The 26,614-nt window shown below is 40.3% G+C and overlaps 1 protein-coding gene and 1 long non-coding RNA gene across 3 annotated transcripts in view; one reads left to right on the forward strand and one right to left on the reverse strand.

Annotated features, from left to right (window-relative positions):
- The window catches only part of LOC121908266, a 48,298-nt gene extending 33,135 nt beyond the window's left edge, over positions 1-15,163 (reverse strand). Inside the window, exon 1 of the long non-coding RNA XR_006099207.1 lies at positions 11,761-15,163. This is a non-coding gene — a long non-coding RNA (uncharacterized LOC121908266). The remainder of the gene's footprint in view (positions 1-11,760) is intronic.
- cables1 (Cdk5 and Abl enzyme substrate 1) lies at positions 1,017-25,544 on the forward strand. 2 transcript variants are annotated; one of them, XM_042428170.1, is made up of 10 exons: positions 1,017-1,773; positions 9,360-9,431; positions 9,578-9,670; positions 11,005-11,082; positions 15,429-15,534; positions 17,080-17,236; positions 17,379-17,482; positions 20,012-20,118; positions 20,294-20,501; positions 23,609-25,544. In XM_042428170.1, exons 1-10 carry the CDS (start codon positions 1,187-1,189, stop codon positions 23,747-23,749), a joined length of 1,653 nt encoding a protein of 550 aa, XP_042284104.1. In that variant the 5' UTR covers positions 1,017-1,186; the 3' UTR covers positions 23,750-25,544. The 2 variants fall into 2 exon arrangements, with proteins under 2 accessions (XP_042284104.1, XP_042284105.1); XM_042428171.1 differs by lacking the exon at positions 11,005-11,082 and having other exon boundaries at positions 1,019-1,773.
- Positions 25,545-26,614: the final 1,070 nt, after the last annotated feature.

Below are 26,614 nucleotides of genomic sequence, written 5' to 3' on the forward strand. Positions count from 1 at the left end.
AAACTAATTGTACCAAAAGTCTGAGCTTTACTGTGTGTCAGGTTGGTTTGTGGTAATTTGATGAATTGCTAATTTGTTTAGAAGGCAAGACTGAAGTACAGTATTAACTAATGACACTCTGCATTATAGTAGCCAGTATTCATGTAGGTTTAGTTTATTTTGTGCTCATGTGGTGCTTATTCTTCTGGCCATGGCATGAAAGTCTTTAAAATGAATCAATTTAAAGACCTGAGAAGGCCAAATAGGGCCAACAACAAACATGTTTTGTGCAGGATGTCCTCTTTTTTTATGCCCGTTTCCACAAACATTCATAATGAATTCGGGAGAATGAGTGTCATCATCCATAGACTTAAATTTCTACACATAAGGATATATTCATTTACACCTTTATTACATCCCCAAATCCTGATCATCCTCCAGCCCTGCCTCTCTCTCTCTTTCTCTCTGCACAGGCTGCTGTGGCTGCCAACACAAAAACCACTAGATGGCACATTTAACGGGGTTATATGGCCAAAAACAGCAAACGCAGTCCACGTCAAACAGACAGATGGCGCAATTGCCACAGTGATGCTGACTTGTACAGTTCAGAAAATGATCTGTTTTCTCAAAACAAACGGAGACAGGCCCCATTCTGTCAGCGCCCATTGATCATTGTGCATACAACTGCGCCTTGTGTGGACTGAGGAGACAGCAGGCAGCTCTTTAATCGCAATGCTTTGATGAGATTTGGAAATCTACACAAAAAGTTCCTGCCTTTATGTTGAAAAAAATACTTTGTGATTTGGTATGCAAACCAATGCAAAAGAGGGGAAAATGTGAGTTATTACATGTAACAAATCTGCAGATTTGTGTTATCCAGATTACACAGTGTGGTGCTCAGTTTATGTAATTTTGGCATACCCTGTCAGAGAAGCGAGAGAAGCGAGAGGAGGCTTCAGCAGTCAGGAAAAGGTAAAAAAAACAAAAAAAAAAACACATGTATTCCTGACAGCCCATTGGTCCAAATTTTCCCTGTGATGCCACAATACTGCACACACGTGACCTCCCTGTTTTCACCCAGTTAAACGCATGTACTTAAAAGACAGGCCACTACCATTCACCACCAACACAAGCACGATTAACACAATATTAATGTCAGCAAGGTAAGCTCGCTGCTGCGGGGACTCGGATCACTGGAAGTGGGACCATGGCGGCTGCTACGAGCAGCAACACATCCACAGCCACGCTACAGATAAAGCACTCCAGTATCGAGCATACGCGGAAACGCATAGACCCGAGGAGGAGGCAAGCGGCGCTGTCTTTTCTCAGCAACATTTCTCTAGATGGACGACCCGTGCAAGACGACGCCGACAATCAAAATGAAGAGGAGAACTCGCTTGAAGCTAGGACTAGACATAGCCTGGTTTCTCCGGAGCGCTCGGCGGCGTACGGGGCTTCTGGCGCCCCTGGAGCTGCTGCTGCTGCTGCTGCGGCGGCGGCGACTACGGCCGCCCAGGCGCTCGCCTTTGCAAACCAGGCTCTCCTCGCCAGCAGTCGGGCCAGTTTGGGGTCGAGTCCCGCAGCTGCCCCGGCGGGTACAGACACAGAGGGCGACGCTTTCTTGCCCTCGACGTTCAGCTCGCCTTTCTCTGCGGTCCCAGTCTCGACTAGAGGGAGGCTGCAGACGTACACTCAGGGAATCCTACCTGCCTCTTACTCCAGGCAAGCCTCCCAGAACTACTCCCTGGACGGCGGACAGATAGCCAACTCTGCCATAGAGCTGCAGAGGTCAAGGTAACTGTATGAACAACGGTTATACTTAACTGGGGAACATGCAGTACATTGTTCATGGTGAAATGGGGACGTTAGAGGTGCAGGATCTGCACAGCCAGTTCATTGAAGTGCACATTGATTTGATCATTGCAAACAAACAAAAACTGTTCTCCTTCCCAAAGAGCCCAAAAATCAGACCATCTGCTATTGCAAGCATGCAAAGGTGCAGTCAAGTCCTCATGCATGTTTAGTAAAGTCACAAGAGTCCTGCAGACAACTGTCAAGATGTCATGTTTTCAAAATCATGTTGCATATTCACAGTTAATTACAATATGATGCCACTGCCCCCTATTGCATTTGATTTTGTCAACATAGGAGCAGCCAGATTATGATTTCATTGGTTATATTTTAGTCAATCTGTAGTTTCATGTGCATTTCATAACTTGGCAAATGCTGCACATATTAATCAGTTAAAGCCCCCCTCCAGTCAAAAAAGCGTTTTTCTTCTTGTTACTTCACTTGGCTGTTTGCGCTTCACTGTGCATGTATGCACAGGGTTTGACACCAGAAGGCTTTTTTTCACATCCATCTGCTGAAAATGAACAGTTTTGGCAGATGACCAAAAATTTGAATTTAAGGTGTGTATCTTCAAGCGTGATTTGTGACATCACAACTAGTTTAAGACCAATGATGGTCTAGTATACAACGCACACAGGTGTGATGTGGAAACTTGAAACCTCCAGGGCACATACACTGAGAATGAACTTTACAGTATTTCAACTTTTGAAAGAAACAATATTTGCATATTCATAGTTTCTGGATTTTTAATGAGGGAGAAGGAGTAGATGTCATTTTAAGGGTTTTTTCACAAGGGAATTGAACTTTTTTGTGGAGAAACCATATCAGACACAATTTATTATACCAAGCAGAGATTTTTTTGCATGTCTTAAAACATGACTGGAGGTGATCTTTAAGGTTTAAAGACTGAATGAACAACTTATTTGGAACTTACAGTGTGTAAAGAGCAGGGCTGTGAATGAAATGAATGAACCTGAACAGTTTTCTTGCAGCTCTTTCACAGTCAGCTGTTTTGAAAAGGTACTTTTGGTTCTAAGCAACACTGGACACAGCAATACACAGCAGGAGGAGAAAGTTTGCTGTTTGCATATGTACTCCATGCAGGTGGTTGTAGCCTTATGACAGGGACACATACATATGATCACAGGTCCAACAGCTGTGGAGCTGTAACCTAGTTTTCCCTGGAGAGCGAACTCAGCACACCTAATCAGTTTCTTTCTTTGTTTCTGTTTTCTTTTCTGTCTCACTTACTTGCTCACATAGACACATATGGCTAGCTCCCAAATTATTTTTAGTGAATGTCATTCCAAAACCTGGCACACACCTGCTGTCACCTTCTCCCTCTGTGTGATGTAAACATCCTGTAACTCTACACCCTTGTTCAACTCCACATTCAACAGGGGCCTGCTCCTCCATGTGGATGCTTTTTTTAATTCGCCCTCTTTGTCTGCTTTGTCCTCACGTCTGAGGCGGAGGAGAGGCTCGGAGGGTCTCGCCTCACAGCAAGACAGCTGTCAGTAACAGTAGTCTCATGGTTCTCTTGCTGTCAGAACCCGCTGTCAAATCCTCTCTGCTCCGCTTTCCACTCAGAGCCCTTCTCTTACCCAAATCCTCTCCTCCCTCTGGTATCGCTGCCAGACTTCTCAGGAAGCTGTTTCATGGTGAAACACTCAGTAAGCATCTAGTTCCCCTTCCTGACCTCATGGAAAGAGCGCCGCCAGTGTCTTTAATCTGTACTTTTTTAATGAGGTGCATTGAATCCGTTATATAAGACTCAAGGCGAAGAAGTTAATCATTTCTGAATGCTGGTAACGTATAGGAAATGGACAGAATTGCAGAAATACAGTCCAGTACAAGAGCACAAACCACAGCTTCAGAAATAAACTGTTGAATTGATACACAGGCTCAAAATAAATTTAGCCTTAAAGTGCCAGAAACACGGAAATTTGGACATCTGCACATCCACAACAGCTCCTTCTGCTGAGGAAGATTGTGTAATACCATCAAAAGCTCTGGAACAGATGCTAAATAAACGTTGTGGTGTGAACTGTCTGTCAACTTTCAGGCTCATAGTGAACATTGTTTGTCTCAAATGGGCACATGGTGGTACTGAATGGTAGTGAATAGTATATGCATGTGGTATTGAATTGCATTATATTGTATTTCACAACAATACTCATTGGATAGTTGAAACACTCCATTTCTACTACAGTTAGCGCAGTGTATCATTTGAAATAGCAATGCTGATGCAATACCTGAGTTTGGGTCGTGATTCCACAACAATACTTTTCTTTTTTTGACACCTTTCTTTGAGGAATATATACATGTTTTCCTGCAAAACCCTTTTTTATTCAACAAAATGTTAAACACAAGCAGCCATACAGGGAATTTTACTAAATTGAATACAATTGAAATCTGGCAAAGTTAGGATTCACATCCATAAATCTCCAATCAAAGCATTAAATGCCAGATTTTAATACTCTCTTGATACTCATTGCAGTTGGTACCATAAAAGTATTAGGGTTCAGTACCCAGCTCTAACCACAGTGTTGCATGTTTGGCATCCCTTTTCTAGTCAACCGTTCTGTTCTGATGGTAAATACAGTACGAAGTTGTTAAACCCTGACTGTACTCTACTTTTGGAGTGTACTTGGAGGTCGTCCACACAAAATGAGTTCTAACGTGGAGAAGTAAGCAACCTGTTGATGGAGCACGGCCATATTCCACCGACGCGCAGACAGACAAGCGTTCTGCACAGTGCCTGGTTTGTTTTCTGAGGGCAGCTGGTGGAAACGTGTCCAGAGGTTCCTGGCTGGGAGAGGCAGGATGCCCAGGCTTTCTGAGAAGCAGTCTGGCTCTCTGCTCTGTATTTTCTGTCCTCCACTTCCTCTCCCAGGGGCATCAGAGACACACTCTCCCCTCAGACTTTTTGGCCTTTAGTCCGGCTCCCATTCAGGAAGTTGCGGAGCCTCTGATGTGCCGCCAAAATAGACTTTCTGAGGCCAAAGCTGTTTTAGACCATATCCTCATCAGAATCGAATGCATGAAAATGATGGATGATTTCATACTCAGCTTTCCTTCCACTCCTCAGCGTTCATCCATCATGAATCAGCACAGCAAGAGCTGTGCTTTAAATATAGCACAACTATTACCATCTGGCCTTGTCTGCCTAAGGTCTAGAGCGATCTTCATTTCATCCTTTCTCCCCTAAAACATAGCCAGGCTAAATCTTCTCACATCCTGTTACAGTTAGGTTTCCATCACACTATTACAGTGCAGAAGCATGTACTGTATTTTCACAACATTTTTTTAGCATGAGGCAGCAGAAGCTGTGGCTGGAAAACAAGCAGCACACCCATTATAATGGTCCTCTAGAGTTTTTATGTGATTGGGTCACATTCTTCTGGTTATGAGATTGATTGTTGTTCGATGAAGTCATGGTTGGCATAATCACAGGATTATATAAGAATGCTTCATTTTCCTTCACAGCGTCTCTCAATGCCTGAGTTGTCAACAAATGCCCCCTGTAGGATATGACTGAAGAAACCCAATGCAAATATATGACAGAATAACAATGGTCAGCATGTGTTTTACTCTATGCATACAGTCAAGATGGACCCCAGAGTTGTCCTGCTTCTCACCCTGAACAGCTAACAGTGCAGCATATTGCTGTTGTAATTGTTTCAGTTGTGTTTCAATATGTTTACCTAAACCATTTATTTTTCAAATCTGCTGATTCACCACATGTGTTGTCTCAGTGCATATTAGATCCAAAGAAGCTGAACTGCCCTGACTGGATTTTATAAAAAAAAATCTGAATAATCACATTTCCGTGAAGAAGCCCTGAACATTACATTTATTTTCACTCAGCAGCTCTCCGGCAAAATGGAAGACTATGTCCTGTGGCAAGCTGCCAATGGGGCGTACGTGTGAAACTGTTTAATCTCCACATCTAAATAGTCCACTTGAGTTTTATAGCTTCATTGCAAGGCACCACTAGGCAGGATTATCAATAGCTTTTTGAAACATTTTCATTGCAAAGGGATGATATTGCATTTGCTGTAGAAATGGGTAATGCAGTATGGGTTGTATTTACTTGAACAAAATTACTTGAGGCAACAATAGCAGGAATTGTGTCAGAGACACTGAAGGATGCTTGTTGTTGCTCTTTTACCACTAATTTATACTGAGGCTTCTTTGAAGCGTCTGACTGGGCCTTGTTCATGTCAAACTGGATAAAAAACGGACTGTTTTAATCCTAGTTGCTAGCATCGTGTCTGAAGTGAATGAGTAGCCTGGCCCGTGTTATTGTTTCCAGGATTTTTACTGGCCTGGAAAACATCTTTTGCATTAAAAACACATCCTGCTGCTGGTCAATCACAGTGGCTCGATCAAAGTGCTCACAAGCACAGTTCACGTGTGTCCTCGTGAACTGGAATTGTGACCTTCAGCCAACTGGGAATAATTTTTGAAGCATTGGCCTATGGCTTATATGTAAGTCCTATATTAGCTTCAGCTGCACTTTTCAATGCTTTTTTGCATGTTCAACTCAGTAAACATACAGTATTGGCATGTGAGTAATGTATTAATATAGACTTGGAAAAAATCAAACTTATACTCTTTTAAACATTAATTCATTTTTTGGCCACTTGGGGGTAACAAAACAAGCTGTAAACACTACATTGACATATTATCACCTAATAAAGTTATGGCAATGATAGCAAACAGTTGCCTTTTTTACACATTCAGCAGACAGGGAGAAACAATAAAATTCATTTGAAGTAGTGATTTTGGTCAGCTTGTAAATACGAGTTTGTTATTCTCTCTCCTTTTAGCTCTTTCTGCGCTCTACCAACTCTTGAAGGAAATATCTGTCTCTTTAGCTGCTAAATGCTGCACTGTGTGAACAGCAAGATGCTAACAATGTCTGTCTGTTGTTTGGTGCCAGGCAGACAGCATAGAGTGAGTCTATCTGAAGCTGATGAGAGCAGTGAGAGTGAACCAAAACAGTAGAGCTGCGGGCCGTAAAAACCAAAACAAAGAGCTGAAAGACACTAAAACTGTTTGTTGGGCTGAGGGGAACTGCAGAAACGGGTGATAATTCTCTGTGGGTTTGTTACTATGAGTGACCCCTTTCACAAATATCAATTAGTGCAGCTTTAAGTGATCTCAATTTTAGTCAATTTTGGATTAAAGAAGTTATTTTCCTTTCTTATTAGCTAAAGACAGTGTTATATTCCATGCCAAAATCCAATATCATCTGGACATACATCAAAATACAGAAGCAAGACACTATATTTAGACCTTATTTTTTCAGAGAGCTTCATTTGGCATGAAGTAGTTTTAGCATCTGACTAAAATTGCAAATAAAGTGATGCACCATCAGAGAAAACTAAAGCCTTTGTTGTCCTTGACCACTTAGTCGCAGATCCTTATCTAGCCAATCCATCTCAGGCTTGTCACTGGAAGAGGATGATGTAAGACTGACCATAAATCACATGATCCCACAAGTCTGACCTTCAAGCAGAGGTCAGACCCTTCATAATGACCCTTTCGTCTTGCGCTAGCAGAGACTGCGGTGATGTCAGCTGCCCACTGTTCTATTCATTAGGGTCAACAATTTTACTGTTTATGCCCTTTATCAGGACTTGATGTTCTTCCCAGCAGTTTATGATCATTAGAGTCATAATATACAGTGCAGAGGGTTGGCTGATATAATGGCCCTCGGTTTCTTGTCTGCTTCAACAGTCTGGCTCCTCATGTAAACATTTATCCCACCCCATCTCCTCTGGTATACAGCGTTCACTCAGCTCATGTTGGTTTAAACCCGCGGAGATCCTCAAGGACAGAGTCATCTTTTGTTAATCTGTCCTCATGCTCTTGTCATTTATTAACCAGCCACCCTGCGTTACGCTTCGCTGTCTCTCCCCTCGGCTGAAATGCTCAGTGAAGAGGGGTGGGCAAGTGTCATCAGTTTGTCCTCGTGCTGCAGGGTCTACAGCATTACAACACATGTTGCATCGTGGAAAGAGATGGTGCAAAGATGATGAACAGTATGCATGGTGTGAACAGTCAGTTGTTTGCACTTTTACTTCGCTTTTCCGACTGCTGAAGATTAATTTAGTACTTGATGATGGACAGACCCTTTGGGAGAATGTGTCAGGTTTTTGTAATTTGACCACTAATGTGTTAATTTTCACTTGTTTAAATGTGGCTACTTCGTAAGGTCGACTAATGAGTTGGATTATGTTGCTATTGTGGTACTAAACATGCAATTACAACTGAATTTTGGAACAGCTCAGGCATACTTAGCTATCACATGTGGGTTTGTTTCTGAAACTGGCAGCTGATCATATAAAAAGTGGTGCAGCAGAATTAGCCTGTTGAGTCGTGCAACTAAAGTGTGAAATAAAGGCCATCTGTGACAAAAATGTGTTACACAAAGTGCTTGCAGAGCCAGCTCGTTATCCTCTCAGCAGCACTGATCCTGGAAAATTCTCTGTGATCTACGCAAGATTGAGGAGTGATCATGGACCACACAGGCACACGGCGGCGTTGATGGATGGCGATCATAACCGTCCAAGACTCGTTTTTGTAAATTAACCACAGAACATACAGAGACAGGTGATAATTTAACCAAGGTGTTTGACTTTTGTTCCAAGGCTCAAGGTGAACACACAGATACTTATTGCTAGAGCTGGGAATCAAACCCTATACTGAAAAGCGTCTATAGCAGCGAGTATCAAAAAATGCCATATATCAAAATTTGTCATTGAATTCTTAGTGAGATTCTACGGCTTGTTAACTTATTCTTTGATCAAATATTTCTAAATCAATAATCTTGCCTTTCTTTAAACTATATTTTACTCAGGCAAAGGTCTGGTGCATAGAACAGTTTGTCATACTTTTTTAAATTTAAAAGTGGTTTTACATTGTTTACATGTTTATATTCCTCAAACTAAGGTTTTGAAAATGGTATTGTAGAAACTAAGGTATCATATTGGTGCAAATATCAAAAATTATCAAATGACACCCCACCCTAAACTGTACAGTCACTGAAAAATGAGTGATATGCCATACAGTTTGTTAGTAGTTGTGTAAGTGTGGCGGATGGCAGCTTTATCCACTTATTGAGCCATTGCTTTGCACTAAGTAGGTAAATGGAGATTTGGGTAAAAATTCCCTCCACTGTTTGTGAATGCTGGTACCTTGGTTTATTCTAAAAGCTAGACTGACCTCAATTTTCAGGGTAATGACCTCTTATGGATTTTCAGTGCCCACTCTTGCCATTTAGGTATTGTTGTGGAATTGACTTTGGTGTTGTGCCTTTTAATGAAATTGCTTTGCAGTGTGTTTGCTATAGCAAAAATAAAAACTGATCATGACAAGGATTATTATTATTTTGCCAGAGTTATTCTTAGAACTGTTTTGTAGATTGACAGTTATTTATGTAAGGTTTTTTTTGTGTTAATAATGTTTCTTCACATCCCCTCACTTAAAACTTCCTCTCTGTCTGTCTGTCTGTCTAGACGAAGACTCATCTCTCAGCGCTCCTCGCTTGAAACACTAGAGGACATTGAGGAGAATGCTCCTCTACGCAGGTATTTAACTGTACAGATATACCATACACACTTTGTCTGCTACTATATTTCAGTGTCTAAAATGAGCCATACAGCTCAGTGTAATGTATCCATCATAGTTTCTCAGTTTTTTGACATGTTGATATTTTGTTTGTTTTACATTTTAGATGCCGAACCCTATCGGGTTCCCCCCGACCAAAGAGCTTCAAGAAGGTCCACTTCATAAAGAACATGAGGCAACATGATATGCGCAATGGAAGGTATGGAGGCAAACAATGTTGTCCTTTAGTCAATACAAGTCCTCAGTGGATAATAGCAAGCTGCCTCCAGTCAATGAACTGCAGTTTGGATGTCTCTCACATTACACATCTCAGGCGAGCAGGCTTGGCCCATACACAGCATGTCATTCAAATTTAGAGGTAAAATGTAATTGATTGAGAATCCTATCTCTATTTAAAATGTTCTATTTTACTTAAATCTTTATTTGATTACCTTTTGTAGATTTGTAATCACACCATGAAATCACTGACTACTAAAAGCTAAATCACATCTCACTCTCACAGTTTACATAATCATCTACACCCCAAATCCTTGAATACAGACATATTTTGGCACAGTGGTTGATGTTTTACCCTATAATCATAAAGTAAGTAAAGATCGTTGCAGTCCAGGCCAGGAGACCTATGAAGTTTTAAGGCTGCTCTGGTAAATATTTATCATAATCAGTCACATTCTTTGGACTGGAAAGATAATTTGCTAGTTAGCTTTTCTTTTGGGTGTTTTGTCATGCAGAGTCTAGTTCTGATGCTTTTTGAGTAATGAATCACTTTTGAGTTGAATATTTTTTTTAAGTGTATATGTATTTTCCAGTCCTCAGTTCTATCATTATTCAGTATTTGGTTGATATGGACAAGCATAAGAGGATAGCACAATAACCCAGACTGAACCTTGTAGCAGTCATCTTGCTTAAATAGTCAACTGTTTTGGTAAGTTCCACTAGTTCCAGTAAAATTAAGTCATCTGATAGTTCGCCTCTGATGTATTTTTATATCCAGATCCACATGTGATGTGGAAGAATGGTGAGCTGGATTTTCCACACCATTAAGAACTGCTTGTTTATTAATTGGCACTTTGTGACTCATGTGTTGTTTATGTCCTTGATGCCGATTTTGGCCAAGTCGTAAAATTCATCATGTGTCTATGAGCTGCAGCTATTAAATGAAGACTTTTTGAAATAGTTGTAGTGTTACTTAAAGTCAACGCTATTCTGCCCACTGTGCTGTTGACATCTGGTCACTGGGAAACATCTCTGATTGGATACTGCATTCCTGTTTACATGAGTAAAAGCCAATTTAGTTTGAAAATAGCATGTTTACTCTTAAAAAAATAAGATATTGTAACAAAAATGCATCATTTGTTGCCCCCAAACCACTGACTATATACTATATGTACTACAAAACATCACACACCAAAGTCTCAGTTCATTCTCCTCATTCTGATTTTTTTTTTTTTACTGCACACTCTCTCCAACTTTAACCTGTGGATCTTGTCAGATAGATATTGATTAGCTTGTTTACCATTTTTGTTTTTATAGGATAGTCCTTATCAGTGGCAGAAGATCCTTCTATAGTGTATTTTCTGTCCTGCCCTATCGAGATTGTAGCCAAGCAGGGTATGTATCCTACAGCATGCCGAACTTTGTAACTTCCTCCAGCCTGTGCTCCCTCTTTCCCTTTGTTTTCTCATCCCTTTTTTCTATGGATGTACTCTCCTTTGACTGGTGCATACATCACTAAGGGTTGGTTTTGGTGGATGCATTTTTTACCTTTCTAAGGTTTAATAAATAACTAAACAGTGGGTTGCAATGGGCTTTAAATGCTTAATTTTGTAAAGACTACACTGTAGCCTAATGCTTATTGCTTGTGTTGCTTTTTCCATAATGGCTCTGGTGGCTTTTGGGCACTCATCCTTTTTGTTCAGGTCAACCCATTTTTGGCTGTTGCAACTGTCGCTGGCTTTGCTGTGTAGCATTTAAGATTGACCTCTCCTGAGGTGCCTGCTCTTTATAGATTTTTGAAATTTTAGCCCTTTATACCTCAGCAGGGATTCATCATTAATTTACTTTCATGTGTTGTTCACTGGTCTAATGATTCTGGCAGTCTGGAGTTTCTGTTGTGTCCCCACAGCCATGACAGTTTGTCATTAACCATTTTTGTTTGCTCTTTGGCTGGGTTTAGAATTTACATTTCTTGGCGCTAGAACAGAACACATCTCTGGCTTATTTGTAGACAACACTTATTTCCTTTTTTTTAAGCAACACCAGACTGCAATGGCTCTCAGAGACTCTTACCTGGTTTACACAGGGATAGCTCTAGTACAGCCGTGGTCCTGACGCCCACCAGTCACATGAAACGGTGTGTTTTGGAGGAAGTCAAAGAGAAAAGAGACAGATAAACACCAGAGAATACAATGCACAGAAAGAAAAGCTCCATACTGGGGCTTAGTGAAGAGCATAAAAGGCTCAATCCGTTTGTGGAATTTCCTAAGCCAGCCAATTAGTGCAAGGTCAAGGGTTAATAAACCCCCAGGGCTATCCAATATGCACATTTGACTGTGGATCACTGCTAATTGACAGTTTACAGTCAGACTTTGGCTGGCTCAGTCAAGTGTTGTAACTGCAAAACATTTCATTAGATGACTGTGCCCAAATGGCTGATTGCCTGCTGCTTCGTTCTTCCTGTCTTTCCTCATAACTATCGTCCGATGAACAAACATTGCCAAATTTTGCATAGCAGACAAGTACAGTCCTAAATTATGTATGCTGAAATTTGGGGACAGTTCTACAAGTATAACAGTAAATATTCAAATTTAAAGTAATGGTGTGGGAAATATACTTTTTAGCCAAGATTTAGATTCGAAGATCGATACCTCTCTCTGTAAATATGAAGCTACAGCTGGTTAGCTTAGCTTAGCATAACGACTGGAAGCAGGGAGAAACAGCTAGCCTGGCTCTGTCTAAAGGTAAAAGAAAAAGTCTGCCCACCAGCACATCTAAAGCTAAAATCTTAAAGCAAAAATTACAATTTGTGGTTGTATGGGGGGATTATGTGCGGGACTATATCTTGGCCGTGTGCACTGACTTCCCTCACAGTGAAAACAAGACTCGAGGAAGTCAAGAAATAAACCAGCACTTAGACCCCATAAAACTGCAACTTGTCATTTTTACACTTCGGTTTTTATATGGATTAAACAGACAAGATATAATGTGTTAATTGGTGAGATTTAGATGTGCTGGTGGGCAGGTTTTTCTTTTACCTTTAGACAGAGCAGGGGTAGCTGTTTCCCCTTGCTTCCAGTCTTTATGCTAAGCTATGCTAACAGTCTGCTAGCTCCAGCTTCATATTTAGCATGCTAGCATGAGAGTGGTATGGATTTTGTCATCGGTTGGCAAGAATAAGAAGGGTTGGGCCAATGTAAAAAATTTTCAAACTAGTTTGATAGTAAGCTATAATACTGAACCGGACCGGTAATACCGAATTTTACCACTAGGTCGGTGTACGTGACTCAGCCACTCCTGAATAGAAAATAATGAGAGCCCATGAATGTGAGTGTAGCGGCACCACATTCAAGACAACTGTGTGACACATTCCTTGTGCTACGCCGCAGCTACACACAGCATGGCTATGCTATGCTAACGATGCTAGCCATGCCAACTAGCTGCTACGTCGTGCAGGCTGGTAAACTTTTCCGTTGTGTCGCTTCTGCGGGTTTTTTTAAAACACAGACTGCTGGAAGCTGTAAGCAGCCTGGCTGGGTTTATCCAGGTTACTGGTGAGATCTGTGCCGTTAAGCCGAGTCAGCCCACCTCTTCCAGCTCGTCTTTGGCATCTAACTGGGTGGACAGCAGCAGCTGGCCCTTTCAGTGTCGGAGCCTACGTGTGAGACGCTTAAACGTCTCATAATGACAAATACCGGTTCAGTCAGTTCACATAAAATCAAACCGGTTTAAGCTTGTACACCGAACCGGATCGGACCAGCAAAACCGGAAACCGACCCAACCCTAATAAGCATATTTTTCAACACATCTTAAGTATTGCTTTGAAGAGAAGGAAAACATTAAACTATGCTGGCTGTTTAATTGGACATCTGTTTATGGGGCACAATTGTGTCACAGTTAGAAGGTCATGGGTTTAAACTCCATGGGATCGACTGTGGCTTTTTTGTGTGGACTTTGCATGTTCTCTCTGTGTTGGCATGGGTTTCCTCCGTACACTCTAGTTTCTCAGATCATAAAAAACTTGCATGTTAGGTAATACTTCTGGCAGTGGAGTAAAACTGAAGTTGGTCCAAGAGCCAAAACAATTAGACTGGGTCAATTGCAGAGGACAAGTTTCCTCACAGGAATTCCTTAAGTATAACTTAGTAATTCTCATAATATAGTGTAATGGTTGATGCTTGGGAAAGACTGTGACATTACTGCAAGCCAGTCAACCCAACCCCTACCTGATACTAGATTTAGAAACATTTGGCAGGGCACAATGAGCACTTTGCATAGATTATAACACTACTAACATCCAGATGTTTGAAATCAGTGATTCCTATTCATGCATGTTACTAAGCAATGTCAGCTTTCCTTTCATTTCTCCTTATTCTCAGCCGACTGAAGCACAACCTTTTTTATTTTCTGGATGGCTTCATAGAAAAGCTCTCTCCCTTGAAAGCTTTCCGTCTCTTATATTTCCCCTTTTTATTTTATCTCCACTGTCCTATAAGACGTCTGCTGCCTGGGGATCTCCATGTCTCTAATGCATCTGTCAACATTGTGTCCTGACGTGCCTGTCTGCCAGATAACACTGTTTTCATTTTAACAGTTTGGCCCCACATGTCATCAAAACACTAGGAGAGTCATGTGAGGGCCCACTGTGTCATTTGTTCTATTTATCTGGGCACCACTTAGAACAGAAAGCAAGACTGAACGAGGAAAGATAAGCACAGAGTAGGAAAACAAGACAGAGTTACGATTTAGTGTCTGCTGTCATTCTAAACTTTCAGATCAAATATTGTGCTAAAATAAGTCTGAAGTTAATATTTTATAAACACAGGTGGATATTTATTTTGGAAATCTTTGGTTATTAGCTATTATTTTGAAAATATTCACTCTGCCATTCTGAATGTTTTGGTTTTCAAGCGATCTTTTGATGACAAATTTTAGATTACTGGAAAGGATTAGAGTCTTCAGCTTGCCATAACCTCTTTGATATCAGTTATTCAGTATGGCAGAGTGTGAATAAAGTGGACTGCAGGCATGTAATCTTTTATGTCAGTGCTCACAGACTGCATTAGCCTTTACTGACTGTGACCTAAAATCATCAAGTGGAGTTAAATCATAGCAGTAGCCAATGTTTAATTAGTTAATTTTATCATTGGGATTACTGCTATGACTCATATTTTACCCTTTTCTCAAATTCAAACATTGAAATGAACTAATTAAATATGACTCAATGTGTACACTGCATGTAAAAGCACCAGTCTGTATGCTCTCAGCAGCAGACGTTAAATACAGAAATATTTGGCTCGCACAGAATTTGTTCAGTCGAGGACTTTCTACTGTTTGCTCCACTGACACACTTTACTCTCCAGCGGTCTGTTTTCTACTTCAGCAGAGCATTTGACCTCCTGCAAATCTCCCACAGCAGTATGGCATTTCAGGCGTTGGTGAGGCAGCAGCAGAGTTTGAAGAGACTGGCCTGCAAGAAGGAAACTGTACTCTCCGCCATCCTTCTTCCCAAGGGTGCACTTTATTTCTGATTGCCCTGAAATGCACCCAAAGACACAGGCAATTAAAGAAACTAGGCCAGCTGATGAGCGCAGATCGATAGAGGGCCTTTGTGTGAGGTAGAGATGGGGAGGTGAGCTATAACAGGCCTCAGCAACACGGTTAAGGAAAGGGATGGGAGTTAAAGAAGCTGCACAGATGGTTTGTATGGTGAAAGCTCTAAAAGGTCTTGTGCTCATCAGGGATGTAAAGCTGGAAGGAGGGCGTCAGCGACACCCGTCAGGAGGCGTCAGTGCCAAGGAGATGGTGATCGGGCTGGAGGGAGTAGAATTAGGAGCTGATGGAAAGGTGAGAAACTCACAGAAATGTCTGTGTGGAGGGGGGGATGCTTTTTTACAGTAAATATACAACTACTACAAAATTTGAAAATGGTAATAACTGATGTTTTCGCCAACTTAATCCATGTACATTCAGTGTTGGGGAAGCAAAATGTAGAACAAAGTTACCAAATATCTACACAAGAAACGGAAAAGGTGCAGCAGAGTGGAAACTGGATAACTAAACATATTTCTTTTGTAGCTAAGAAGCTGCTGTCTGCATTTTGGCTGAATAAACATCATTTTTAAACTCGGTTTTTAAAACACAAGCACAAAGCACCATATGTTAAACTTAACTCTTTATAATATTCAAAATCTTGATGTTTAAAATCTCAGTAGTTGACCTTTTCTAAAATATTTTCTCATCCAGACAATCTTAAAGGAAACTTTTTATCAGTTTCTTATCCCTGTAGCTTGTAACATGCTAGACAAAAACATTTACACTTGTATTCCTTCCAAAACCTCCCAAAAGTAGTAGACAGTATTTATGGTATTTCCCCCAAAACTTTACTCAGTCACAGCTCACCAATGCTTGAACTTTGATGGAAGATTAGCTATCTCACAAGCTTGTTAGTTGCTGCCTGCTATGTAGGCTAGAATGGTACATAAGCTATCTAGTCAGGCATTACTTTAAATCCACAGTGAAATAAAAAATACATTCTCCCAGCTCTACACTTACCTTTGTTAAGTATTCAGTTCTTATTCAGTTGAGTTCAGTTCTTGTCATATGCAAATACATCCAAAAATATACATATATTTTTAGTATTTTTATATCAATATCCCTGTCTTTTATCTTCCTGTGAAACATTTTCATATGTTTGATGACTCATCTTGAACTCAGGGGCGTATACAAAGATGTATCCATTTGAATTTGAATTTGGATGACATCTAGCTATCACACCCATCATATAAAACCATGCTTGACCGCTCGTGTGTCATTGTAGCTATCAGAACAATTACTGTGTGCCCACATATTCCATTTCGCTGGGAAATATGTCAAAGTACAGAAGTCAAGGACACACAAACTTCTGTTTCACTGTGACTTAAGATGCTAAAAAAAACTGTTTATTAATCTTAAACACTACGCTGTGATTTCAATAAATTGAGAAAATAAACTCAGAAGACTTGTTTTTTCTGTATATGGTGTGCAGCAAGATCATTTCTACAACTCAATGCTCTTTTTTTATCATATTTGAACCACACACCATATGCCCTTTTCACAGCAGTATTTTGACATGTCATAGCAGGAAGCACAGGTGTAACTAAATACATTAATAACGACTGCATTCCTTTTAATTGAGTCAGTTCCAGGGCTCTGGTACTGTGTATGCTGGCTCACTGGTATGGCAAACTGGGGCAGTTTTGATAAATAATATTATTAGTTAAACCTGTGCTTTCACTGCTATGATAAGTCAAATTGTCTGCTATGAAAGAAGTCTATTAATCTAACAGGTGTAATTCATAGAGCAAAAATGTGAAGGTGAAACAAACATTATATCTACACCTGTGTTTTCAGACTGTGTCCTACACCCAGTTCTTATATCCCACTAATGTGCTGGGTGGCCGAAGAAACACCATCGACTCCACGTCGTCCTTCTCTCAGTCTCGCAACGCCAGCCACCGCAGCCTCAGTTTGGGTCGAGCCAACAGCAACCAGAGCAGCCTAGACACAGGTTAGTCAACATGTTACAAAATGTTGCGGTTTCCTTGCCCTGCGGTTGTTTTCTCCATTATTCTGTATATTAATATTACAAAAGAAATTGTGCAAATATTTACTTGGCTAAACCTCTGTTGTTGTGTTTGTTGTCATGGCAGGGAATGATTTGGTTGACTTCCGCGAGTACGACCCCAATCTTCTGGATGACCCCCAGTGGCCTTGTGGAAAACACAAGAGAGTCCTCATCTTCCCCTCATACATGGTGAGAAAGTACTCTAGCTGTGTCTAACACACACCAACACCAGCAGTAGCAGCAGCAACAACAACAACAACAACAACAGCAGCAACTGCAGCCTTGTCCTCTTGAGAGCAGAAAGGAAAAGTTGTTTTTATCCGGGACATAACTCGCTGAAATAGATCTATCTCTTTTGACATGTTTTGTTGAAATGTCCTACAATAAGTCAATGTTTTTTTTCCCCAATGGTTATTTTTGTTATTATGGATCTTTTTTGCTCAGTTTTCCCACCATGACCAAGAACAATAACACACCGGAAAGATTCGTCTGCCTCAACTGTTTGTTCTAAAAATTCTCCTGAATTTTATCAGCTGTTTTTGAAAAGCAGCCAGGAGGATGTTTCAGACAGTTTTAATCAGCAAGGTCATTGGCCCAGAATCTCTCCCACCTTCTGGGGCCCAAATTAATACACATATTTTATCCCTGTTTAGTGGGCAGTAGCTTTTAAACAGCCACTCCATCAGAGAAACAGTTAGTGTTTGTGTCTCAGCACTAATCACTCTCACACTTTTCCGGAAAAGAACGGATGTTTTATTGTGGTTAGCGGAAAAGAACAAAACCCTGACTAGACTCCCACCTCATTCTTTCCTGGGCTCTGTTTTTGTTACGGAGACTGGCAGAATACACAGCAAGGACTGACATAGTTGAAATGTTCAGTCAAGGCCAGGCTATGTTGGGTTTTTTTTTTTTTTTCTACTCCCTTCCTCCAATTACAAAACCCAACGTCTCATAACAATGGCTATTGTGTTTACTACAAGAATGGAACCAGTAAATTCTCAGCATTTCACAGGTTTAACTGGTTGCTCAGAAGACATGACTCCCTGACTACACCTTCAAGTTCAAGCAGAAGATAATACTACCTTTTTTTTTAAACATGGCGTGCAATTGAGGAAACGTTTATGCACGAAAAACCCAACTGTAGTCATTTTAAATGTGGTAATGGAGCACATTTGGCTTTTACTTTAAACCGTGGTGTTTACTTGTATGAAATAGTATTCTCGGGGTAAATAATGTGTTTAATGTGGTGACATAAAGTAAGTAAGTGTGGGGCTGGTCATAGTAAACTAGATTTTCTGTCATGCAAAATCATTGCTGTCCTGTTTCATGTTCATTTCTCAGGGCTACAACCATTGATAAGCATATTCGTTCTCCTTCGTGGTTCATGATCAGTAGCATGGTGTTCGGGGTGGCTGCCATTATTCATACTTCATGCAGTGCCTGCAATACCATACATGCATACTGAGAGTCATCCTTGTATTTTTAGCACCACTGTATGTGCTGTATGTGTGTCTTTCACTCACACTCTGTAGACACATTATTAAAGGATAATTTCATATTTTTTTTGTACAACTTTGCGCTTATTTTTGTACTTTTGGCCATCATTTCTATCGGTTATGATAACATTATACACAGTAACACGATAATGCTGAGTTCCGGCAATCACTATGACAAAATCCGTAAGGGCAAAACACACAAGATCAAGGTCAGACAGGTTGTAAACAAACCAACATATTATTAATATTATTTATTTATTTAGTGCGATTTGGACATGGAGGTCGACACAAGATTACCAGTAACTCTCACTTACTCACTGGGCAAAGGGTATGTGTGTGTGTGTTTGGTCGAGATAAAAATTGGGTGTATGTGTGGCATGCGTGGATATACTGTACGCGTGTTTTGATCTGCCAGTCTGTGTATAAGTGTCTAAGGGACAAGAGAGAAAATGGAAAGAGGGCAGAACAAATGGAAGCAGGAAGAGAAAAGTAAGACTAGATTTAAAAATGCTTTCGTCAAATCATGCGTAACACTTAATTTGGAGGTCAAATAAAGTGCAATAAAATGCAGTACGGAAAATAAAAGTTGAAGCAGGACATCAATCTGTAAACTTTGAGTGTTTACTACGGACAGTTTGGATAATTATTTTAGAGTTTGCCTTTGTTTCCTTCTCCAGTTTTGTTTAAAGCCTGTTTGATCATCTCACTGCTAGTGTTTCGTTCCCTATTGTACTATAGTGTTCCCAAATCTCAGCCATGTTATTATAACCAACTGGAAGGACAATAGATGTCGAACAGCAAAGGTCCTATTTTGCCTCCAGAAGAGCTTAAATTTAAGCTTGGATTCAACCAAGTGCTGGAAATGCACTTTTTGTTTGACAAGGCTCTTTGTCCAAGCAGATTTGAATCCCCAAACTCTCAGCCACTCATTATATTGCCTTAATATGACTCACCCATTTGGTACTCGCAGCATGTTATAGCAAGCACTAAGGATTATTTTAAAAAATGCTCTTTGATAGCAGTGTGATTAAGGCGTGGAAAGCACTTAGGATCAACTCTCTTTTGTGTCCTCTTGGTTTTTAAGACACAGGTAACACCAGCGCTCAGTAAAGCCTCATTATGAGATAGTGGAATCTAACACTAGTGTGTGAGGATCCAGTCACCTTGCTCAGTGCTGAAACTGTGGTCGTTTTATGACACCCTCTCTGGTTTTCCTTTCCAGACAACAGTCATTGAATACGTCAAACCCTCTGACCTCAAAAAGGACATGAACGAAACCTTCAAGGAGAAGTTCCCCCACATAAGGCTTACACTCAGCAAGATTAGGAGGTAAAGCAGGCTGAAATGTACAGCTTGTTTCACATACATTAATAAAGATAATCCCTGTGATTAAACTTAAATGTATTTATCTTGTAGAAGTGAGCTGTTTTACTTATTTCTTCTCTTTATTTCCACCGCTTTTCTGTTTTCCCTCCCTTATTCTCTTCTTTTTCCCTCCCTGCAGCTTGAAAAGGGAGATAAGAAAACTTGCCCAGGACGAATGTGGGTACGAGGAACCGACAGTGGCCATGGCTTTTGTCTATTTCGAAAAACTTGTTCTTCAAGGCAAACTAAACAAGCAGAATCGTAAACTCTGTGCTGGAGCTTGTGTCCTCCTGGCAGCCAAGATTGGTGGTGACCTCAAGAAACACGAGGTTAAGCTTCTGATAGATGTAAGTAAGACCTAGTATTTATCTAAAAACAGGATGTGATGTTGCTAGTTGAGCAGTTTCCAAAACAAAACAAGATTTTCAGGGGATGTTTCCAGATTCCACTTTTCAAACTTCATGTCACCAGTTTGCATCACAGACTTTTTGTTAAAAATTTGAAGTCTCAAGCCAAACCCAACACATCTGTTTTCACAGGCTGAGTGGTGCTTCTTATGACAAGTAAACTGATTATATGTGTAAAATTGGTGGAGTGGGCTCCTTGGGAGGGGGGCCATAAAGAGTCAGGAGCTAAAACAGCCTGTTTCACACAGAGGCTAAACTGAGGGGCTGCATAAAGGACAAGATAAATAAGGAGTTTTTTAAACTCTAAATCATGAAAAGATATTCCAGTAGAGCCTCAGAATAAACACATAAACCAGGAAATGTGCATAATATGTCCCCTTTAACATTACGTGATAATTATTCATGGAAGTTCTCCCATAACTTTGTAGTGTTTGGACATAATAATATTCACGTCAAATCCATCATGTAAATTTTAACTTCGTCACTACTGGACTGGTGTTGGATAATATACTAATAATATAATGAATTGTGGGATACAATTGGCTCTTTTTATTGCTTGGAAGCACTGTTAGAAGCAATAGCATTTTTAGGTGGAAAAAATGGTGGGGCTACAACTACTTTGGAGAGAAGCATGACCAGAAAATTGCATGATTTTACAATTTGACATAATGCTTCATATCCCTGAAATAGTAATATTTTGACTCTTCTACAGCATAACTACAGGACTAGATAAAATATGGCAATGTGACTGTCAATACAGGCTGCTGGCTTTGCAGGCTGAAGAATAGCAATAGGAGGAGGGGAGTGGCATTTTCTGGGGAATGCATGTTTTAAAGGTGCTATATGTAAGAATTAGCCACATGTCGAATTCATACTCCACCCAAAAAAACTGGGGGCAGCATATCACCAGAAAGTTGAGGTGTCCGTTGCATTACGCTACATTAGCACCAAATCAATAGTGCATTAGCACTCTGTTAGCTAGTAAACTAAGTAACTTACTAGGTCTTTGACTAAGTATGATAGCAATATCAATTCAGTGCTAAATAAATCTAACCTGTGGAATGAGCTGCGGAGCAGCGCTACTTCCTTATCCTCTCAAATTAGACTGGATGCTACAGTGAATCACTATTGCTTCTTGAGGTATAAATTGGTATTACGAGACAGGACGGGCCATGTTAGCTGGTTAGCATGCTAACTTAGGTAGATATCTCTGCAGCACAATACATAGACATCTTTGACATAACGTTAAAACTGTTAGCTATTTCTTCTCATTCTCTGGATAGTTTTAGTCCATTTTTGAATGTTTCAAACTAAAACTCTTACATATAGTCCCTTTTAAGTAAATGCAGGAAGGAGAGCAGAAGATAACTGGAGGAAGAGGGGGAACAGTGGTAGACACCTGAATGAGTAAAGGCAAATAAGTATCTCACTATTCACAGGATTAAACAGTTCAGCAGCAGTGAGCTGCCTTTTAAATCACCATAAAATCCAGCCAAAACCATTAGTATCCTAAAAACTTGCCCTTGGCAAGATGCCATCCCTTCCGAAAACACACACAGGAAGCAAAAAAGTACCTTCTTGGACAAGCTAGCAGTTAGCCATTTTTTTCCTGGAGAACTACTCCACATTAAATCTGCGATTATTTTTGCCTGTGGTTTGGTTTATAACAGTGTCATGTGGCTGGTGGGCACCAAGGTGTTTAACCTCACGCTTTTCTTTAAAAGGCAGAGTTTCAAATTTGTGTTTAGAAGGTAATTCACTTTGTTCACAATGGCAATTACTTTCCAGGAGAAAAGCAACGGCTGCTAACCGCTAACTACAAGTGAATGACGATTGTTTCTAAACCAAAATAGCCAATCAGATAACAGCATTTATTGTTTTTTTTTAATGCCATCATCTCGAGATCACAAGTTAAATTCGTTATCTTGAGAAAACGAGATAATCAACCTGTTATCACAAGAAAACAAAAGGTTGTTTCCTCTTATTTCTTATAATTTTCATCATATATCAGTGAGTGCCATGCCAGCATGCATAGATGGTGTCTTGACAACTGTAGCAACTGATTTAAGTTGAAAATGTCAGATCAAGGAGTACCCATTATTTTTAACAGCACCTGTATTGATGACATCTATGTCACGGCCAAATGGCAGGTTGATTAACTCCTGGTCATAATATGATGGTATGTTTCATGTAGGAGAAGTACCAAATGATACCTTTTCATTTTGTTAGACTTAATGAGAGAAAGGAAAGTGGGGTAGAGAGAAGGACCCACCTGAAGGCTTCTTATTCTTGATCTAAATAGCTGAGCTATGTGAACATGAAGAGAAGACAGAAATGAGCAAATGAGAACAAGCTCCACCCATGATAAATTATCAGGTTATCTCGAGAAATCAGCCTTTTGTTTTCTCGAGATAATGAGATATATTAACTCGTGATCTCGACATAATGGCATTAAAAAAATAATTGGCCATTCTCAGCATCCGTAGCTTGCGTGGCTTGCATGTTGTTGTTTTCCTGCACTCAAGCATTTGGTGTCGTGAGAGTGGGGCTATCCCCACATAGCGGCTTCTGGAGTCGAATACAATTAAAATCACCCTATTGTATCAAGCCACTGACCTCAAACTTCATAATAATAATAAATAACAGCAGCAACCGAGTATTTTGTGTCATTCATTAATACGGAATTATGCACCCAGTGTGGGTGAAGTGTAGTGTGTGTTGACATATGTAAGCTGTGGCACACACTTGCCTACTATCTGGCAGTGCGTGAACTTGGGTGCACAAGAGATGCAAGTGTGGGTACTGGGACGCACCCAACATTTCACCCCTGCCACCATTACATTGTTGACATAATGAGTACAAGGATTTCACCAACAGTAGGAATCTCGTCACCCAGTCTTATTCAGATTGTGGTTTTGCAGGACCAGTCCTTATGAAGTGCTGCTTAAAATAAGCGGGTGTGGTTATGAGTCATGGGGAAGCAATTAGGAAGGCAGCATTCTGTGTATCTATTGTTCAGTCTTAACTCAATTTTTTTTTTCTGGCAGAAACTGGAGGAGAGGTTCAGAGTGAACCGCAGAGAGCTGATAGCCTTTGAGTTCCCTGTCCTGGTGGCACTAGAGTTCAACCTGCACCTGCCAGAACATGAGATTATGCCCCACTACAGACGCCTGCTGCAGACTTCCTAGCATTAGTGACCCATCAGGAGGACGACCACCAGGTTCTCCTCCTGATCTTTTGGTTCCCACGGTATCCATCCTCCTGCTTCTGTCCTCATTCCCCGTCCCTGTCTGACAGCTTCAAGGTACCGCTGGCTGCCGCTCAGCTGCAGCCGCTCAGCTGCAGCCACTCATCACTACCGACAACACTCTCCTTCCTCTCAGAGACCTGAAATCAGCCAAAGGGACACACATTTCTAAAACTTTTCTCCATTATTTGACTTCTATATTCATCACTACACAGACTTCTGAAAGAAAGGGTTCAACTGTCTGCAAAACAAGCTGTTTTTTCTAGTTTGCATGTTTCCCATCTCTTCATCTTCACTGTGTATATTTTAAATCTCTCTTGTTGATTAAGAGAGCTATTTTGTTTGAATCTGATGGTGGACTTTTTTTTCTGTTAAAAGCAACCAATGATTGTAAGATTTTTTATCATCTCTTTTCATTAATCGCCTTTGTGTAAACTTTGGTATGATTGGTTGCCTCCTGGCCTGCATAAAATTTAAACAAAGCCTTTTTAAGTGGCTGGTTTTGGCTGGACTGTTATTCCACAGAGTGACTCATCTTTTCGCAAGTCATCGTCTTAAAAAGTGCACTTTTTCCAATGTTGCGAGACTCGGGGGGGGCAGGGGAAACATTTTTTCAGACTTTTAATGAGCTTGGGAGCTAACCCTGAAAAATAAGCTGTGTTCATAAGCACCACACACATATCATTCGAATGGACATTTTGATTTGTTTTTTCTCGATTTTCTAGCCACAACTACCCGCATGAAAAGTCACTATTGTTTGTACACAGGTACTTGCAGACAAGATGGGACTTCCTATTTTCATTGAAGTATTCCATTCGTTTTCTACCAGTCAAATGCTTGCTATGGACTTACAGCAACCAGACCCACTTTTATCAGTGTCGAATTCCCTGTGCTCTATGTTAGAGTGTATTGCTAGCACATTTACAGTGCTATAACGGGGTCAGGAAGGTAATTCTTGTTCATGAGTGCAAAAATGCCATTAACCAGTGATCAGGATTTGGTATTTAGAACAGCAGAGTGCTCTAGTGTTGAGAGAGAGAGAACATCCCTCACCTGTTGGATGCAGGTTAAGATCCTGTACCAGTAATTATCCTCCCTGCTGACATGGCCTAGAGCAAGACTCCAAGTCCCATCAGGATTCAGGGACTCTGCTGTTAAACTGATCCTGACCTCTGACCTCTCTGGAGAGGGGAAGTCAAAACGAGATCCCGACAGGGATTAATGAGAGATCACTCATTTGCGTATAACGTGAATCAGCATTTGTTGATTTGAAATCTATTGAAAAAAAAACACTGAAAATTGACAACTTTAACAATGACCAATTTTTACAAAAGTATTATTCCATTTATTTGGCATGTATGTATCTCAACTTGATTTTCTTTTTTTTTGTATTACCTTGAAATGTTCTGGACTGACTTGCGTAGTCTCACACAGTACAACAGAGTATTGAGAGACCACCGAATCAGGAGCACAGGCCTACTTGAAAAATGGTATTTAATGCTGCTCCAAGTATTGATGGTATTTGAGTTACAATGATCACAAAGACTAAACCAAATTGTAATGAGAGAAGCATGGATTATGCTGATTTAAGGTGAAAAAAAAACTGAGCTTATTTCTGTTTGCAAGCCCAAAGATTTCGCTGTATGATGCACACTAAAGACTGTGAGGAAAGACTCATGGGCGACACTTATTACCTGTGTATGTTTGTAAATAAATTGCTTTGCTTGTTCAATCAAGACGAGACTCTGACATGTTTTTTGCTTCACCTGAATCTAATCTATATTTAAGATAACCTGCGGGTTGTTTCATAATGCAAGATTACACGTTAAAACCTAGCGTACTTCAGTGAATCCAACTTGTTTTCAGGAAATTCATTTTTATAAAGTAGGTTTAAATAAGTCTGACCTAAGTTACCATGGAAACGTATCCTCCCCAGACTAGCCTGGTAAAGGTCAGGCTAGTTTTCAGGCTTACTGTGGCTTCACTTCAGGCTGAACCGGGGTTACAATCAATCGGCCAGACTGAAACAGTGTTTTCTCCAAAGATCCTCCCCAAGGCTTCTCTTAACTGCTGCGCTGTGACCATGAGTCAGTTTATGGTACATGTCAAAGTCATCTTGCAGACATGTTACATTTATCACATTTTGACATGGTCTGCACTTCTGAGCTCATATCATTTTCAGTCTGAAGTATTTGCACAGTATTGTAGTCAACTTGTGCACTTCATTGCCAGAAATATAAAGCAAATGATCAACTTTGTTTGTCTGTAGCATTGTGATAAATAGGATTTTCACTACTGGTTCTTTCTTAAAATTAGCGAAACAGACACCTGCAACTAACTATATTAAAATCTGAGGGGCAGACAACCAATCTAAAGGTGTTTTACAGTATTTTTACATTGGACTGGATTCTACATCACTTGTAAGTAGAAAAATCCAACTTGTAAAGAACAATAGTTTTGGTTACAAAATGCTATTTCATCAATTTTATTGCAAAAAAATAAATCGCCGGTCTGGGGTCCTATATATTTTCAAAATTGTTCAATGTCATGTTGCATCTTTCACATTATTTTCCAGCATTTCTGATACACAGACAATTCACATTACTCACATGAGACTTGAACCGACGATGCCAAGATTACAACAGTTCTGACTTCATCTCTGCTTGTGTCAGAGTCTCACTGCTGGTGTTTATCATGCTGCCAAAAGTTATTTTTTGTTTTGTAAATGGCCATGGTTTTCTTTGTTTTTGGTTCATTATTTTACTCTCCATATTATATGTTTAATATGTGCTGCTGTGTGGCTGCA

The sequence above is a fragment of the Thunnus maccoyii genome, chromosome 12 (assembly GCF_910596095.1).
Source record: "Thunnus maccoyii chromosome 12, fThuMac1.1, whole genome shotgun sequence".
NCBI classification, from domain to species: domain Eukaryota; kingdom Metazoa; phylum Chordata; class Actinopteri; order Scombriformes; family Scombridae; genus Thunnus; species Thunnus maccoyii.

Excerpts from the sequence above, each read along its gene's own strand:
- cables1 (XM_042428170.1), top strand. The coding sequence starts at position 1,187 with ATGGCGGCTGCTACGAGCAGCAACACATCCACAGCCACGCTACAGATA. Across the intron at positions 9,432-9,577 it reads GAGAATGCTCCTCTACGCAG|ATGCCGAACCCTATCGGGTT; the intron begins GTATTTAACTGT and ends TTTACATTTTAG. Across the intron at positions 9,671-11,004 it reads CATGATATGCGCAATGGAAG|GATAGTCCTTATCAGTGGCA; the intron begins GTATGGAGGCAA and ends TTGTTTTTATAG.